Here is a 19,303-nt window from a genome sequence, read left to right on the forward strand (position 1 = left end):
TGTCAAGTACTTCCTAATAAAAAGATAAGAGAAAAGTAATAGGAAAAAGGTTACAAACAAACACATTCCTCCATCTCTCTTTTAGCTTCCCAAAGAGAAGCAATAACCAGACGTTGGCAACATCAGGCAGGCAGAAGTCTAAAACTAACAGGCAAAAGTTTTGTGCTTTGTTCTGAAAAGTTGGCCTTAACATCCCATGAGCAGCCACACTTATAAATGAAAAATATCATGGACCTCAAATCAGGAGATCTTTGAAGAGATCTCTTAGCAGAAAAGTCAAATATCTCCAGATTCATGATATAAGGATGCTGTGTTAATTGGCATAAGATCATCTCAGAGCATTTCCATACAATCAGTATAGAGAGGAATCAAGAGGGCATAGATGAAAGTCATCTTGGTGCTGTAAGTTAGTCTCAAAGTACACTAAATCCTCAAACAGATGCCACATCTGCACGTGTTAAACCATTTTTTAGAACAAATACTATACCACTTTAAATGAATGTGACTTGGAATTACCAATTGCTGCTAAGATGCTGCAATTCATAGATCACTAGGATGAAACAGCCTCTTTATTACAAGCACTGAACACTAAGATGTAAGACATTTAAATCTCTACATTAAAATCCTTCAGAGAATCAGTTCTGCAGTGATCAAAAATAGTAGCAATAGATTAAAAGTAAAGAATGAATTTGGCAGGTAGCCTAAGAAAAGATTAACTTTGATATTTTTTTTTAATCTTCAGAGACCTGATTTTCAGGAGTGCTGAAAATATGCAGTTCTCATGGATTTTAAGGGGAATTGAAAGCATATAGCCTCTCTAAAAACTAGGTCACTCATTTGCAGACCCTTTGGGGAAGGACTATATTCACTTTGGGTGAGTCTCACACCCTGCCCTGGCCCCTTTATGCTGGGTAAAAAGGGCTAGAAGCAGTCTTAAAAGGACTCTAAAAGCCTCTGCTCCAGCTGGGGAAGAATTTCCTCAGCAAAGGAACTGAAGACAGCTGCAGGTGTCTTCCAAAGACTCCTACACAAGCCCTGTCACAGGAGGCATACTGGGGGTGGGAGGGACATGTAAGGGATGGGTGGGCATGTGGTTGTAGTAGGTAGTGTTGGAATGATTCTGGGCAGCTCTGCTGGCCAGGGACAGGCCTACAGATTTATCCAAATTACACTGGGGCAGCTCTGCCCTCTGAAACAGCCTAGGATTGGGAAGGCATAAAGGTGGCTTAAAGCCACCACCGCTTGGGTTGAATATTCTGCACAGCCTGGAAACTCCTGCTGTGAGTCTAGTACACTGCTAAGCACACTGTGGGAAATTGCTTAAAATATATTACAGCTAGACTTGCAGGGCTACATTTACAAAGAGGGATCTGAACACAGAGCACACACATTAAAAAACAATCCCAAACTAATCAAAATCTGGTTACATTAATGCTTTCAATTTTCACATTTTTCTTAATGGAGCAGATGCTATTGTGGACCTCACTGAGGAAGCAGAAACACTGGGATGGGCCTGGGGCAAACTGAAAGTGTAATTGCATTTTAACCATTTTAGTCTTCTAATTGTATCCAAATTAAGTCTGTGCATGCAAACATAATTAATTTTGGATTTATTTAAAGGCATTTTGCAGGGTACAAGGTAGGGATATAAATATCATTTAAAAAGTTAATGGTTTAAATGATTAAAATTCTACCCTTTGAATGGTTAACTGATTAAAAGGAGTGGGGCTGGGGTTGCTTTGGCTGGCGAGGCCAGGGCTGGGGTCATTCAGCTGGCTGTGGGGCAGCTGACCAACTGGCAGGGTGGGGCCGGGTCTGGCGCTGCATGGCTGGAACCAGGGTCCGGCCGGCAAGGGCGGGGGTCTCGCATGGCAGAGCCAGGGTCCGGCTGGTGGGGCGCAGCTGGGGCCAGGGCCAGGATCGGGCCGGCATGGTGCAGCTGGGGGTTAACAGTTAAAGTCGGTTAACCAGTAAGCTTAATGCTTACTGGTTAACATTTTACATCCCTAGTATAAGGTGGCTCAGTGGGATAGAACACCATTCTCCTCTAGGTCACAGATTCAAATCTAGTCTATTACTGGCAGGGATCATATGTTATTACCACTTCATAACTATTTATTGTCAGCCTAACATATCTGAAATCTAGTTCCTCGAAGACCTGAATCTAGATCTCTAGAAAGAAGCTTCATCATAATCACTACCCTTACTGGGAGTATCAGCAGAGAAGCCAAGTATTAGGGTTGAGAGGTCTCTGGAGATTAAGACATCCAGGCCAACGTTGAGTTGCAATGTGCAGACTGCTGTATTTTGGCATTCATTACCATTTCTGGTACTGCTGATAGAGTACTTCAATGACTAGTGTGAATCTGACATCTTCCAGGAGTCCTAGAAATTCACTTAAAAGTTCAATTAATAACAAAAACCTAGGTTGCAATGCTTAGTTCTCATTTGCCTGCAAATTCAATTGCTGAGGGAATCCTTAGATTAAAAATCATTTTAAAATAGATTTAATTACAAAGAGTGAAAATAAAAACTGAGTATTTTACTCTGCAAATTGGGTCTCCAGGAGAAGAATTAAAAAAAAAAAAAAGCCAAAGAGCAAAAACATATCACAGTTCTATTTTTGAAACAAACACTTGTTGAGAGGATTGGAATTTTATTAAAAAGTGTTTATTTCTATCAACCATTGTAAAGTGAAGCATTCACTTGCCACTGATTTTCTTCTGATTGCAGAAGCAGTTGGTTGAACAAAGGAACAAGTGAATTTTAGGCACTGTGGGTAAAATTTTCCAAACCACCTAAGCGATTTAGGAGACTAAATCCCATTTACAAAAGCGACTTGGGCATTTAGGACCCTAAGTCTTATAGAAAGTCAATGTGACTTAGGTTCCTAAGTTGCTTAGACTGCAACTATATACACAAACACTGTTTCCTATGATTTAGATTTTGCTCTGCAAGTGAGGAGGTTTTTTGTGCAATTACATACGCAAACATCTCCTTTTTCCAATACATTCATCACATTACATTTTTGAAAATGTAACCCACACTGTTTTATCATGTTTCTGGAGATAATTTGATTCCCAGTGCCAGAAATCATTATGTTCCCCTCAGCAAATGCTAATTTAAGCAGTAGTCAGATTGCCTGCATTTTGGTACCCCTTTCGGAATACGAACTATAAAGCTTTCAGTAAGCTTCCTCCCTTTACACCAAAGTATAATAAAATGCAATTGAGAGGCTACACAATAAACCTTAAAGTTCGGTACTGCTAAAACCACTTTCCTATATAGACAGAAATATTTTAAGATTCACTCCAGATGCCCCATTTGTCCATAAAAATGAAAAAGTGGCCACATTTCATTTCTGGAGAAAAAAGGAAATAGGCATTTTAATTGGAATATGTGAAAGTCAGTATTGTAAACATGGCAACACTGTTTTCATTTACTGTACTTTTACTCTCCCAATCAATGATAAAGCCCAGTGGAGCCTCCACCATCTTCAGTCCACCAAAACTACTGTTATGACACTCCTCAAAGATCTCTTCTTGTCCAGGTCTTGGCAACCTTGATGAATTTATTCCATTTTTATCCTCCCTGACCTGACCAGCTCTTTCTCAAAGTTTTATCTTCCTTTGGTTTTCACATCTAGTTCCTCTCTTTGCCCTCCTCCTACCTCTATGACTTCATTCAGTGTCTCTCAAAGGGTCCTCCTCTCCTCCCCCCTCCATTCTCCATATGAGGGCATCATGGGACCCACTTATTCTATCATCACACTCTTTTCCTAGGTTAACTTATCTCCCCATATGGTTTTAACTATCATCTCTACACCAAAGACTTAAATCCATTTTTATTCTTCTAATCTGTCTCTCTCTCCATCCAATTCTGCATCTCACCCTGTCTCTTCAAATTATTCTCCTGGATGTCTCACCACTAATTTAAAAACTCAACATGGCCAAAAATGAACTCTTTATCCCAGGCCCACCCTATCCTGCCTCCTGTCGTCAGTCACTGTTGATGACATTGCCATCCGCCTTATCAGTCAGGTTCATAACCTGGAAGAATGGGGGTTATTTTTGCCATAAACATCCAGGCCACATCCAAACCTTGCAGCTTCTCTCTCTAACATTTGTAAGATCTAATCTTTTTTGTTTCAGTCCCTACAGTTAAAACCCTCATCCATATACCCGTCTTCCATCTTGATTATTCCTGCTCTAGCTTCCCAGATACCCACATTATCCCTTTTAAATCCATAAAAAATGGTGGTCTGATCATCTTTGTCTGTTGCTCCAAGCTTGTTGGCCACTCTTTGAAAACCCCCACTGGCTTCCCATTCTCTATCACATTGAGTTCAAGCTTCTTACCATCACCGCCAAAGGCCACACAGCTCTACTTTTCCCTCCACTTACTTTATTGTTTTACCCTGCTCCTTCCCCCATTTGTATGCTGCTTCCACAAGCAGCTTCACACTCTTCCATGCCATCCCTTATACACGGAATGACCTTGCTGAGTGAATCAGTAAATCCACTATCCTCTTCCTTCAAACCCCTCTAAGGCCTTGTGATGCCTACAAGAAATTGGCCAACTAATAAATGCAATGTAGCGGGGTACTTGGCAGAGTTGATATTTAAAGATATTTTTAAATCTGTATGTTTTAATGCCCTTCTTCTACCCTTCCTTCGTCCATCTTCTTCGCTTGTAAACTCTCAGGGAGTGACTATATCTTTTTGTGTGTGTTGACAGTATTTAGAATATTGTCAGCACTACCATAATACAGATCACCACCACCAAAACTAATGAGGCTAGACCAATTTTTCAGGTCTGTATATTGATTACAACGCGTAAAATATTTAAATTCTATAAATTAAGTGTTTTAGAAATAATAATCCCAGAATATTTAAAAGAAAGGTATTTTCATGATTTTAATGGGAGTAATGACATGACATCCAGTCCCTTGTTTCCAACACACACATAGTTGATTTAGTTCAGTTAATCTGAAGTCCCTAGAAAAGGGACTCAAACCAGGGCACAACGGCTAAAACTATGAAGAAATAATCCAGAGTTTAAATAAAGCAAAATATTGTTATGAGCTCGGTGAAACCTGTTATGGGTTGAGATTGACAAGTGTGAACTCTGCTTTCTGTTAACATAATCATAAACTTAAGCCCCACGTAAGGAAAAGGAGTATGTGGCCCTGCCCAGGAGCCTTTGCTGAGTATTGTTTTTGGGAGTGGTGAGGTGACGTATGGGAGGACAGAACAGACTGGGGGGGGGGGGGGAAGACGTGGGGTAAGACACACAGAGAGAGCCTGAAGGAACAGCTGAAAGCACTGTGGCCAACCTTGGAAGAAACCTGTAGCGAGGTTTTTAGGTCAGGGATACAGGTGTGGATCAAAAAGAGGGCCTCAACATATTCTGCAAGCAACAACAACAACAAAAAATCCCATCTGCCATTAGATTATTAGCATTAGCAAAAACAAGAGGAGAGGTTGAAAATAAGGCACCAGTGGTTCCACTGCCAATGCAAATAGCACTGGCAGGAGGACACACTGTGTAACGAACTGTAGGAGAAATATTCTGCGTTATTTCAAATCATACAACAAGGAGAGCTTCATGAGACATTAAACCAATATAAATAAATACTAGAATCAAACACCACCCTCCATTCAACCCTCCATAACCCTTTGCTAAACATTTAGTTTAGGTTGGCACTTATGTCTCATTGGGAGCTGCGTTGCTCTCTGTGTGAGAGAATTAGGCCTCTAAAAGATTAGCATGAGTGTAGGGATATCAAAGGAACCAACATGTGCTTCAAGTCTGGGAATTAAGGACAGGATTTCTGTCAACAAATGTTGAAAAATTTCAGTCTCATGAAGAGCTTCCCCAACTAAGCTTAAATAAATATACTTTCCCTACTCCAGCTAGAAGCTGGATTAAATTTGAAAACCCTAAACACAGCTGAAAACACTTGAAGTGATATTTTGATACTAGTGAATCAAGATTAGTGTTGCATATAGGGGGAGAATGGAGCAATTTATAATCAAGATCCCCACACTCTGCCTCTTTTCTAGTTTTTTGCAGGAGGTATTGGACACATAGACCAAAACCTGAATTGTTTTTCACTTAAATTGTGCTGCCGAAAAGCTCTACTATGTGCGTTTCACAGTAGGTAACAGACATGAACAACAAGAGTGGTAGCTCCCACAAAATCGGACCCTGCTGCTCCAAAGCACTTAAGCATGTGCTTAAACTTTAAGCATGTGACTAATCCTGAGCCAATGGATGCCCTCTTGTGTTATAGGTAAGCACATGCTTAAATGCTTTGTTGGACTAAGGCTTATATTATATTTGGAATTTTATAGCAATGTTGAGTCCCATAAACTAACGTTTGCACTGAACTGCATTATGGGGGAAAAGAACTAAAAATGTATGATGATGGAAAATTACTTATTGCAGGGGACATTTGAAAATACCAAAAACATTAAAATAATATTAATAGAATTGAACTGCTACAATTTATCTTTGAAGTTTCCCTAAAAGTTATATTTTAAAAGAATTAGTCAGTCTTCAAAATTCCTTATTGACCTTTGGTACCTGTTGGGTGAGTGGCTTTGAGGTGTAGGAGAACATGGAGATGACAGTCCAGGCCTGAAATTCTCATGACAGCCTGTCCTAAAATACAGAAGAGAAAGTTACAGTAAGATGAAAAATAAATAAATAAATATTCTAGCAGTCTCATACGGATGAGGTAAAAATAAGCCAGAACTAAAATTTAGCTCTGCTGCTTAAATGCAATCTCTATAGTTAGTAAACTATAATATAAGCACTCACTGTTATTTTGACATAAAGAAGAATATATAATTTTTTGGAGTGTCGATCTAGCAAGAATAATTATTCATACTGAACAGTAACTTCATCGCAGGCCCCCAAAAAACTAAACAACAAGAGATGCAGGAAGGGCTGAGCAAATAATTTGTAATGAAAAATTATTAGACCAATTTCACCTCTCTCTGCTCAAAAGTGGTGTGTGATCAGATCATGTTTTGCTCATATGTACTAATTATTAACTGAATAATTTCAATATTAATCCCCAGTGTGTAAATTGTTCACAAGTAGTTTGCTGTAGGTATTAGACGGCTGAAATTCAAACTAAGCTGGTTAGTTTTGATTGGACACAACTCACACCATCTGTTTCTACTCCTAGACTTAACAAATAGCTCAGTTATAATTAAAATAATAAATGAGGAAAAACAAGGGAGGTGAAACAAGAGTTATAGGTGAGGGATAAGGCATTCATTTGTATAAAAGTTTGTGTTAGCGTATATTAAACAGATCCTCATCAATGCTTCATTGTGAGCTCTAAAATATTTCTTTAACATCCAACATAGATATTTTGCTTGTGAAACTTAAGGCAAAATGTCTCCCTTACTGAGAGAGCAGAAGCTATCCTTTAGTAATGCTTATCTAGAAATGCAAGGCAAAGTACCAGAGAAACAAAGTGAAGTCAAAGTGAAGATTCAGAAAAAAATGACTAATCTTTTATTTTAAATTTCAGAATGTTGCTATATAGATATCTTTTAAGACAAAGAATATGGAAATGGAAAGTAGCAGCCAGAAACTATTTCAGCATCAGAAGAAAGTTAGTTGATATTTCACTCTTGCCTTGCCTACTTTCACTCAGATTGCATTTCTTATGAAATGCAAAGATGAGTATTACATCATTAAAAGCTGAGAAATTAGGTTCTCAAAAGTCAATGGGAGTTTTGCCATTGATCTCAATGGGGTCAGAATTTTCCCCCAGGTTCCTACAGCAACGTTAACTCTGCCACTTTGCATAGTCAGTATACAATTAACACAAACATAATATATTAACTTCTATACATTCCAGGGGTTAAAGAGCTACAGAGAAGTCACAGGATTAATGGCAGCTGGGGTATGGGCTTCAACAGAGAGGTGAGTTATGAGAAAACAGGTGAAGGAACTGAAATTAATAAAGGTAGGTGTTTTGTAGGAAAACCAGGAACTAGTAACATTTATACATGGTATGATTAATCAGCACTGGTCCAACAAAATAGCATGTTTTAAAGTAACTTATGAAACACATTGGATAGCACCAAAAAGAAAATTAGAGTTAACAAAACTTCTCAAACTTTACACTATATTTTATTTATAATGCCCTTAGAAAGACATCTCATCATGGGTAAAAGGGGCTATCAAGCAAAGGTCCATGACCCACCTTCTCCTTTCGCCTGGGGAATTAGCCTGCTGGCCTGTGCTCTGATCCAGAGATGTTTTCTGTCTAACTTCTTCTGAAATGTGTGGTGACTGTTTCATTAACAACTGCTGATTCCACGACACATCTGAAGTTACAGAGTGGGGTAAACTGAATACTTGAGATAAAAACCATTTGAGAAGATTATTTTTAACCAATACAACTTGTGGGTACAAAAAAAAAAGAAGTAGTAGGGCATGGAAGTCAAACAGGCTACTGTACATAGAGAAATAAGGCCAATACAGTCTTGTTAATGCTTGTAAGAAGAGGCACCAGATTATGTTCAGTATATTTTCCAGTCAGGAATAAATACAGGAGCACTGCAGTTGAGCTACTTAAATAGGTTCATACAGCCAAAACAAAATGTTTCTCGTCAATGGTCCTGGTGCATCCAAGCTTCCAGACAACTACAAGAGTTATGTATACAGGGTGCTGACCCACAAAAACTGGAGAGAACTAACTTAGGCATTAATAAAAGGAATGTGGGCTGTTCGTGTCTGCTATTCACTCCCACTGGCCCAGTAGCCCTAGCAACAGCCTTTTTTCCCTGTGACTCCCCTCTGCCTTTTGGATCATCTCATCAGGCTCATCAGCTATGACAGCCACTCAGTGGCCCACGGGATGCTCAGTGAATGTGCTCTAGGCCAGTATTTGGTGAATTCAGATGTCTAGGGAGCCTGCTAGACCTTGTCACACCAGATACCTCTTGTCTTTTGAGTGGAAGGGAGAGGACTGCTTAGGCTTCTCCTGAAGAATTTTGCTACTCATAGGTTAGGAAAGCCTGGAAAGGCCTCCGCTTGAAGACACCAACTAAATGGATTTGAGGGAGAGAGAGAAAAAGGGCCTTTGGTCTCCGCCCTTCAGAAAGGCAAGGACAGTAGAGGCATGCAGACTTTCATGTGAACAATCCAAGCATCTGGGGGTGGGGTGTCATATCAAAAGGTAGGTAACTGATCATCATCAAGAAAAGCAGAGCCCTGTTGGGCATTGAGCCATCAAGGCACTGGCGAGAGAGCTGGGAAACTTAAAGGATCAAAGGCAAGAGAAAGGCTATCAAAAGACCACTGGTGGACAAGTTGGGGAGAGCCTCAAAAAGTCTGGTTAGAGTTCAGATAAACAACGGAACTGTTGGATGTTTACCCAAACTTAAATTGTCAAACCTTCTGAAGTTTGCTTATCTCAGCTTAAAATGTGTTAGTTGAAAAGTCAGTTTTTATTTATGTGTACAGGAATACGCTACAGGACAGTATTTTCTTTTTTTATCTGTATAGAAGCCTTTAATAAACATACAATGAAGTTCCCATATGATATACAAACCTACCAAATTTAAACTGTGAGCAAATAATAATTTAAATAGTTTAATCCCATTCTCTTACCTCAATTTTAGCGATAACCAAAGTTTCATTACATCAAAACATGAAGGTCAGAAACTTAAATAAATTCATAAACAAAATTTACTTTTTACCATTGATCACATTGTTTACTTTTTTCTTTTATCTCAGATTAAACAATGAAAGCACACTAGCCAATTTCAGTTTTCTTTACAGGCAAGTTTTTTCACTTTCTAGCTATCCAGACCTTGTACCGGCCTTCAGTGTTTGGGTTGCAATGCTTATAATAAAAAATTATATATATTTTTCAATTCCATTAAACTGAGTTTTTTAAAAAGATATCTGAAGACAAAATTGACCTCCATATCTACAATTGAACGAATAGCTTTTAAAAACAGCTGTGTTGGAGAAATGGTTAATCAGAGAACATAAGAACGGCCATACTGGGTCAGACCAATGGTCCATTTAGCCCAGAATCCTGTCTTCCGACCATGGCCGGTGCCAGATGCTTCAGAAGGAATGAACAGAGCATGGCAATTATCGAGTGATTCATCCCCTGTTATCCAGTCCCAGCTTCTGGAAGCCAGAGGTTTAAGGACACCCAGAGCATGGGGTTGCATCCCTGACCATCCAGGCTAATAGCCATGGATAGACCCATCCTCCATGAACCCAGTTATACTTTTCATCTTCACAACATCTTCTAGCAATGAGGTCCACAGGCTGCCTATGCACTGTGTGAAGAAATACTTCACTATATTTGTTTTAAACCTGCTGCCTATTAGTTTTATTGGGTAACCCCTGGTTCTTGTGTTATGTGAAGGGGTAAATAACACTTCCTTATTCACTTTCTCGATGCCATTCATGATTTTATAGACCTCGATCATATCCTCCCTTAGTCGTCTCTTTTCCAAGCTGAACAGTCCCAGTCTTTTTACTCTCTCCTCATATGGAAGCTGTTCCACACCCCATCTTTTTTTTTTTTTGCCTTTCTCTACAGTTTTTTTTCAATTCTAGTACATCCTTTTTGAGATGGGGCAACCAGAACCGCCTGCAGTATTCACAATGTGGGCGTACCGTGGATTTATAGACTGGCATTATGATCATTTCTTTCTTATTTTCTATCCACTTCCTGATGGTTCCTAACATTCTGTTAGCTTTTTTAACTGCCGCTGCACATTGAGTGGATGTTTTCAGAGAACTATCCATGACGACTCCAGCAGCAATTTCTTGAGTGGTAACAGCTTATTTAGATCCCATCATTTTGTATGTATAGTTGAGATTATGTTTTCCAATGTGCATTACTTTGCGTTTATCCACACTGAATTTCATCTGCCATTTTGTTCCCCAGACACCCAATTTTGTGAGAGCCCATTGTACCTCTTCGCAGTCAACTTTGGACTTAATTATCTTGAGTAATTTGGTATTGTTTGCAAATTTTACCACCTCACTGTTTACCCCTTGTTCCATAACATGTATGAATATGTTGAACAGTACTGGTCCCAATACAGATCCCTGGGGGACCCTGCTATTTACCTCTCTCCACTGTGAAGACTGACCATTTATTCCTATCTTTTATCCAGTTACTGATCTATGAGAGGACTTTCCCTCTTATCCCATGACTTCTTACTTTGTGTAACAGCCTTTGGTGAGGGACCTTGTCAAAGGCTTTCTGAGGGCAAGTCTACACTTACGGGTAGATTGGCATTGCTGCAATCAATGCAGTGAGTGTCGATTTAGCAGGTCTGGTGAAGACATGCTAAATCGATGGGAGATCACTCTCCCATTGATTTGCGTACTCCACCTCCTCAAGAAGCGTAAGGGAAGTCAATGGGAGACACTCACCTGTCAACATAGCACAGTGACTGCAGTAAGTGGCTTGAACTACATCGACTTCAGTTACGTTATTCACGTAACTGAAGTTGCGTAACTTAGATCGATTTAGCGCGGTAGTGTAGACCACAGCCCTGAATGTAAGTTTACTATATCCAGTGGATCACCCTTGTCAACATGCTTGTTGACTCTCTCAGAGAATTCTGGTTGGTAAGGCAGATTTCCCTTTACAAAAACCGTGTTAATTCTTCCCAACATATTGCGTTCATCTATGTGTCTGATAATTCTATTCTTTACTACAGTTTCAACCAGTTTGCCTGGTACCGAAGTTAGGCTTACCAGGTTGTAATTGCCAGGATCGCCTCTGGAGGCTTTTAAAAAAATCGGCATCACATTAGCTATTCTCCAGTGATCTAGTACAGAGGCTAATTTAAATGACAAGTCACATACCACAGTTAGTAGTTCTGCAATTTCGTATCTGAATTCTTTCACAACTCTTGGGTGAATAGCATCTGGTCCTGGTGACTTATTACTGCTTAATTTATCAATTTGTTCCAAAATCACTTCAATCAACACCTTAATCTGGGACACTTCCTCAGATTTGTCACCTAAAAAAAAATGACTCAGGGTGGGGATCTTCCCCATACCCTCTGCAGTAAGCCCAATGTTGCTGATGGATATGTAGAGCTCCTCCCTTCGATTCTCCTTCTAATGTCATATATTATTATAATGGTGCACCAGCTCTGCTCTAGCTAAGATTGGGAAGCCCTTCTTCTTTTTAAAAGTACAATCCTTCTTAGTGCTCTAAAATCTGTGTGCTTACATGAATTGTCTTGAAATTTGCAGTGCCTCATGGGAGTGTAGGGTAGGTTAGGGTCAGTGATCCAAATGTGGGGTCATTTGATCAAGGGGCTCCCGAGATACAGACCCCAGAAAACAAAAACAGCATTTCATTAAGTTCATACATTTTAGCAACTCTGAAGTGTGAAAGCCACCCTCAGTGGAAATCTGAGAATAAACTTCTTTATATCACAATCACAGCTCTACGATGCTCCTCAAACTAATCCCCAGGTTTCCTCATATCACAATTACCGATCTTTCAAGTTGCTCCAACTATTCCTCTGCTATTCAATACAGCTACATCTAACATAGTGACTGCAGCTGGAGTTCATGCAGTTAATTCCCAGTGGCTATTGCCTGCTTCAGGGGGCAGAGTTAAGTGTGCATGGGTACCTTGGCTGTATTTCCTGGTTTTCAGAAGTTTGACTTTTGCTTAGCTCAATGTTCTGGAAGGGATCGAGCTATTGCTAGGCAACCGTTTCTTTGTCTTAATGAATTTTTTGTTATTAAATAATATTTGCAGGATATACTTTAGATAACTATTGTGCACACATAGACTTTGATTATTTAGCTTCTCAGCTGGAGTTTAAGTGCTCAGCCTTCCATGGCATGTAATGCCAAGGATCCAAAGTTCAGTTACCACTTAAACTCATTTATCTTAGCTTGTACTAAACAGATTTTGAACCTGGGAAAAGTTTAAATCCCGCAGCAATAACACGGATTAAATTATTTTGGAAATTTGCAATTTCATTTGACTAATATTCTTGATTAAATCACTCTATGAACCTGTGAAATTTCCTTGACAAACACAAACAAACAAAATCAATCTTTGGACTGTTTGGAATCTTACCCTGAGTCAATGGTAGATTCAGTATGACATGTGAGCTGTGCTCTGTCACTGACACCTGGTGATCCTGCTCACTTCCCCTCTGAAGAATAGTCTCTGGATGTTCTGTGGGCACTTTATTTACACTGCTAATAAAAACAAATCACATTGTATACACAAAGCTAAGAGGAATGTCAACTAGAGTGTCATTTCATTATTGTGCTTTAGTATGTGAACCTCTTATGCTCAAAAGGTATTTGTTTCCGTGTGTTAGCAATAATAGATCGGTGTGAGTAATAATCATGAACTGGCAATAAATTGAGATGGTAATCTATGCTGACTCTCCTTGCTGGCCTGACATACTGCTAAATACAGGCCCTGAAGGCCTTTCTGTAACAGCATCATAGAATGGCATATTTGACAAAGCAACAGCTATTATGTCAATGGTCTTGCTCTTTGTATAATGTTAAGCCTGCTCAGGAGCTCCTTGTCTTTGTGAAAGCAACAGCTACCAGCACTGAAAATCCTGTTCCTTGTCAAACCGTCTGGCCAGTTCAGGAGTGAAGATCCTGGTTCGGTGAAAGTGGCTATTGCTACGTTGGAGATCCTTTCTTAAACTAAGAAATTAGCACATAAACACACTGCAATACTTGTGAGTTAAGATTGCTCTATACATAGCATACCTGACACACAGACATAAAAGCCAAGAAATGAAAAGGGAAAGTATCTAAACATATCTGCCACAGGGTGGCTTCCCCATGGGCTGGAGCTTCTGGGTCTCAGCCAGACGAGCCCTACCAGAGGGGAATCAAGTAATTTAAATACAGTATAAAAGGGAGCAGGAACCTGCAGGGAAGGCCTGGTGAGAGAGTAGCTGAGACTGCCAGAGGTAGAAGGAAGCCTGACAGTAAGCTGAAGAAAGCTCTCCAGGCAGGGAGGCCTGGGAGAGACCTGCCCAAGAAGCAGGGGAGAGAGGTCTACCTGAAAAGGCCTGGGGACAGGGAGAAGAACGAACTCCATGCAGGAGGCACTGGGAAACAGACAGACGGACACACTCTCAGATAGAGGGGACTGTGCCCAGCTGAAACTGGGCTGAAGTCTGCATGAGTTTGTGTTTTGTTTTGAAATACTTTGTGTTGGACTACTGGGAGAGAGACACTGGATGAGGGTTGGAGCCTGGAGGGCCAGTGTGCACCTGAAGACTAAATAAATGGAATCCCTTGGGATTGTCTGAATTACTTTTTGAACTGTGCGCTCTTCAAGGAGCCCTGAAGAGACAGGATTGCCACAGAAGCAGGGTGTATGGAGCAACCTCTGGCCACAAGGGGGTGCTTGACAGGCAGTAAATAGCCCCAGCAGTACAATATCTTTTACTCCTCCACCCAGAGAAGCCCAATTCACCACTAGAACAGCCACTGTACAACACAGACTACACATAAGAACCTTAACCCTGCCTCAGTAGGAATGTCAGCCTTCCAGCACCCCATACCCAAACATGAGTGAGTGTGTTGTTCCAGAACTATACAGAATAGCTAGTAAGGGGACCGGGGTCCGGTAACTCCCTGAAGGATGCACCGCTCTTCCTTAATGAGTGAGGACTTGGGAACTTCCTAAAGGGGTGCAGAAGGATGGCACTAAATGTAAACGTATACATCTGGAAACAAAGAACATAGGCCTTACTTACAGGATGGGGGACTCTAACCTGGGAAGCAGTGACTCTGGAAAGGATTTGGGGGGGTCATGGTGGATAATCAGCTGAACATGAGCTCCCAGTGTGATGCTGTGGCCAAAACAGCTAATGTGAACTTAGGATGCATAAACAGGGGTATCTCGAGTTGGAATAGAGAGGTTCTTTTATCTCTATATTTGGCACTGGTACAAATGCTGCTGGGATACCATGTCTAGTTCTGGGGTCCATAATTCAAGAAGGATGTTGGTAAATTGGAGAGGGTTCAGGAAAGAGCCCGGAGAATGATTAAAGGATTAGAAAACATGCCTTATAGTGACAGACTCAAGGAGCACCTACTTAGCTTAGCAAAGAGAAGGTTAAGAGGTGACTTGATTATAGTATTTAAGTACCTACATGGGGAGCAAATATTTAATAATAGACTCTTCAATCTAGCAAAAAAAAAAAAGACTGGAAGTTGAAGCTAGACAAATTCAGACTGGAAATAAGGTGTACATTTTAATGGTGGAAGTAATTAATCATTGGAACAACTTACCAAGGGTCATGGTGTTTCTTCATCACAGACCATTTTTAAAGCAAAATAGGATGTTTTAAAAAAGATATGCTCTAGGAATTATTTTGGGGAAGTTCTATGGCCCATGCTAGACAGGAGGTCAGACTAGATGATCAGAGTATTACCTTCTGGCCTTAGAAAGGGATCACAGAGAACCAGAAAAAGAGGAGAGTGAGAGACAGAGGGTTTCAAGAGTAAGGGAAAGATGGAAAGATGGGAACAGAAGTGAGAAGACAAAAATGAAAGTGGAAGGTGGAAAAGACATTGGGAAAAGAATAAAGAAATTAAATGAGAGGAGGTAAAAGCAAGGAAAGATAACCAAATATTGTTTTAAAAGTATAAACATTGGTACATTCCATTGTATCTTCCCAGTAGAAAAGAGGGACCTCAAAAGGTCAAGTGGAAGTCTGGTAAGGGTGAGGGATCTCTGGATTGATTACAGATTGAAGGAGCTGAAGAACAGCTGAAGACAGATTGCAGGCCAGGGTAGCTTTGTAATATGTAGGAATGGAGGTTAAAAGCACTTCCACACCCCCAGTCTGAGCACAGTACATCAAAACAATTTTGCTATGAGCCCAGATGACAACCTTACAAGTACATTCACTTGTCTAAAATTCCTTGATTAACCCACACCTTTTCTTTTCCAGGCATGGCTCACTTTTCTTGTTTTTGGCTAATGATGCACCCTCCTGCTCCCAGGGTAATTTCTGCTGTCTTTTAATTTCCTTTTGTTTCTCTTCCTCTTGAGAGTCACTCAGTTCCATCATGTTCTACAAAAAAAAAAGTGAGATAATAGTAAAGATCTTCACCTGAACTTAACTTCAGAAAATGCATGAGAACAATACAGCCTGTCCCTCAGTTTACTATATTTGTTACACATAAAGGAAATGCCTTTGAGGAAAAATGAACGGTGTTACATAAAGCAAAAGTTATTTGACCTTACTGACACTGACCTTGGATTTGATTGGGACAGTGTTTAGAAAAATTAACATGATTTTACTGAACTTGTAACAAGGAAATTATGGAAGGGCATTTCCTCTCCAGAGAGCACAACATTTATTCAACACAGAAGCCATACGTGGTGCCAATCGGAAGATTGTCATTACAGAAGGATAATGTGACATTCAAAACACGGTTACAAAATTCCTCGGGCTTCCAAGTTAAGCTTCAAAAACAAAGCTGGTCAATACACTGTCACGGGTGAGGTGTTTTTGAGGCACCCCATGGGAAGCAAAATGAGTATTTATTCACACGCTCCATTGCCTGAGAAATTCAGTAATTGAGTAGAATGTGGTCTTCAGTACTGAAATACAGTAATAAATTAAAGGTACTGTCTAGCATAGCCTTCAGGATGATAAATGCTCATCTCCTTCTGCATTAGAATGAAAAAAGAGAAGAAGCCATGTGGGGGATCTGATTGAGTGTTTACCAATAACTACAAGCTAGACTTGTCTAGTCTCCCAGAAGTCAAAACATAGCTATTCTTGATTGCTGTCATGTACCAGGGATGTGCTCCTTACCCCCCATCTGGCCTCCCTGTGCCTTGCAAAAGGGCCAGAACCATATAAAGGAGTCCTAAAACCCCTGTAACCAGCCATGGGAGGATCCCCCCAGCACAGGTATTGTGGTAGGTAGTCATAAGACTGCCTCTTGAAGACTACCTCAAGTCCTGGTGTAGGGGGTGTGCTGGGGTGGGTCCACAGCGCACAGAGCTGTAGACAATCTGTGCAGCCCAAGGAGGCTACCAGAACTTTGTCAGGCCCCCAAGGCTGTCTCCACTGCCAAAAAAGGTGTTTTTACATCAGGATAGCAAATTCAAGTTAGCTATCTCACGGTAAAATCCTAATGGAGACAACCCACTATTTTTTACCTCAAAGTAGCTAGCTCAGGTCAAAGCCATGTGGGGTGATTAAAGTGTTGAACTTGACAACCTCCAATGAAGTAAAAACAAAGTGTGCCTTGTCTCTATTAGAATTTTACAGCAAGCTCTTTTGCAGTAACCACACCCTGTTTTGGGCAGTGGAGACCATGGCCTAGTTGAATGTGTCAGGCTAGCCTTTTGTGGGCACTGGGTGCACAAGGAGCCATGGGAGGATCAGAGTCTGAACATTCCTGTATTATTTCCATCTTGCTTTAGAGAGAAGTGGTTCCATGTTTTAAAGGAAAACTTTAGATTTCCTCGGTCTTCGCATGATAGTCAAAGTAGATTGAAATACAAGGGTGACGTCTGCCTGTACCAGTCAAAGAAGAGGGGAAGCAATGAGGTGAGTAATGCTCACCAAAGAAAGGGGGAGGAACGGGAACACACCATCTACTTTTAATGGGGAGCTGTGGAACTCCTGGCCCCTTTTACTTTAACCCTGCTCTTGTCTAAAGTAGGATGGTGGTAGCTTGCTTTGGGGTTTGGCTCTGTATTTATAATAATACACTTTATTTACACACTGTATAGTGCTTAGAGGCTTACAACTGGGCACATTTTTATCAGTTAAAAGTGAACTACGCTTATTGAGAAGTGCTTTTAAAAGTAAGATGGGGTGCTTCATGAAACAAACTGCCTTTTATGCCATTCTTAGACCCTACTGATCTTAAGGGAATGATCTAACTCCACACTGAACATAGTTTTGCCTTTACTGCCCCGTTTTCATTACCTCCTAATTTACACTCCAGTTCTGTCAGACACTCACCATTGTCCCATTTCCTTCAGTGACAGAGGAAGAAGTGGAAAGGGGTTCAGCAGAGCTTGAAGAAACAGTGAACGGAACTACAGTATCCTCAATTATCTTGCGCTCCTAAAGGAGAGGTGGGAGCAGGAAGGAGGAAGAGGAGAGATTTAAAAATGAAGCTTGCCAAAGGAACATTGGATAAGATCTTATTTCTGGGGGAATTCCATGCCAAAAATTAAAAATTCTGTGCCAAAAAATTAAGAATTCTGCAAAATTCTGCATATTTTGTCAAAATGATACTCTATAATCATGCCAGTTTCAATTATTTTGGTAATTTATTTCAAAATATCTGTCAGCAAGTATGTCAGTAACAATGCAGACCAAAAATAATATTCTGGTAATTTTTTTGACAAATAGATTCCTTAGTAGGCATATTAATACAGAACTTCGAGTAATTCATTTAAATTACAATACAGAATTGTATTTCCTGCACCGGTGAGAAGCAGTGCAAAGGTTTGCGAGTGTCAGGGGCAGTGGAGGAGGTAAGGGAGAGGGAACGACCCTGGAGTGAACCAGGAGGGTTGTTGGGGAGAAGTATGGAACAGATTTTTTTGTGGGGGCAGGGGCAGGATTCTTAGGGGGTCGGAGAGCCTCTCCCATGCAGATTCCAAGCCTCTCCCATTTAGTCAGGCACATCTGTCCCTGTCCCCACAGCCCCGCTCGCGCATCCCCATGTGGCCATGCACCCCCACTCCCATTCAGTCCTTGGCTAAATGCTGTCACCCCACTAGCTCCTGAGCCCACGCCCTCGTCTGTCCTCCTCCACTAGCCATTCTGAACCCCAGTTTGTGACCCCCCCCAGCAGCCCCATGTGCCCCACTCTGTCCTAACCTGGCTCCACAGGCTAGGTGCTGTGATGAACTTTTACTCCTGGGGGAATTCTGTGCCACTGCGTGCACACAGATTTCTTTTTCCCTCCACAGAAAATACATTCTGCCCCAGATGTGCTGCAGTTCCACCTTTTGCCCACCAGAGGCTGCTGTGGCATCAGAACAGCTTACTGCATTCATGCTGTTAGCTGTTCTGGCACCAGAGTGGTCTCTGGTGGGAGAAAGGTGGAACAGCAGCACTTCTGGGGCAGAATGTATTTTCTGCAGAAAAAAATTAAATTCTGTGGGGCACATGAATTTTGTGCATGTGCAGTGGCGCAGAATTCCCCCAGGAGTAAGATCTTCAAAAGCAAGAGTATAAAGTTAGGCTTAAAAATCCATATTTAGATCTCTACGTAAGTGGCCTGATCTTCAAAG

General features: G+C 40.8%; 1 protein-coding gene and 1 long non-coding RNA gene across 8 annotated transcripts in view; one reads left to right on the plus strand and one right to left on the minus strand.

Moving 5' to 3' along the window:
- Positions 1-19,303, minus strand: part of LIMCH1 (LIM and calponin homology domains 1) — a 314,351-nt gene that overhangs the window by 10,957 nt on the left and 284,091 nt on the right. For 3 of the 6 annotated variants that reach the window (XM_084626956.1, XM_084626954.1, XM_084626955.1), the window contains 5 exons: positions 18,018-18,122; positions 15,967-16,103; positions 13,118-13,242; positions 8,231-8,354; positions 6,589-6,666 (listed from right to left, as the gene is read on the minus strand). In XM_084626956.1, the coding sequence (XP_084483082.1) occupies positions 6,589-6,666; positions 8,231-8,354; positions 13,118-13,242; positions 15,967-16,103; positions 18,018-18,122 (569 nt within the window). Of the gene's footprint in view, positions 1-6,579; positions 6,667-8,230; positions 8,355-13,117; positions 13,243-15,966; positions 16,104-18,017; positions 18,123-19,303 lie in introns of all 6 variants that reach the window. The other 3 variants (XM_084626953.1, XM_084626951.1, XM_084626952.1) reach the window with 2 other exon arrangements.
- Positions 7,884-18,151, plus strand: LOC311519901. 2 transcript variants are annotated; one of them, XR_014711413.1, is made up of 3 exons: positions 7,884-7,947; positions 17,471-17,597; positions 18,038-18,151. It is a non-coding gene; the product is annotated as an uncharacterized lncRNA (long non-coding RNA). The 2 variants fall into 2 exon arrangements; XR_014711414.1 differs by lacking the exon at positions 7,884-7,947 and adding an exon at positions 15,979-16,033.

Source organism: Lepidochelys olivacea (assembly GCF_965140295.1).
Source record: "Lepidochelys olivacea isolate rLepOli2 genome assembly, chromosome: 4".
Lineage (NCBI taxonomy): Eukaryota > Metazoa > Chordata > Testudines > Cheloniidae > Lepidochelys > Lepidochelys olivacea.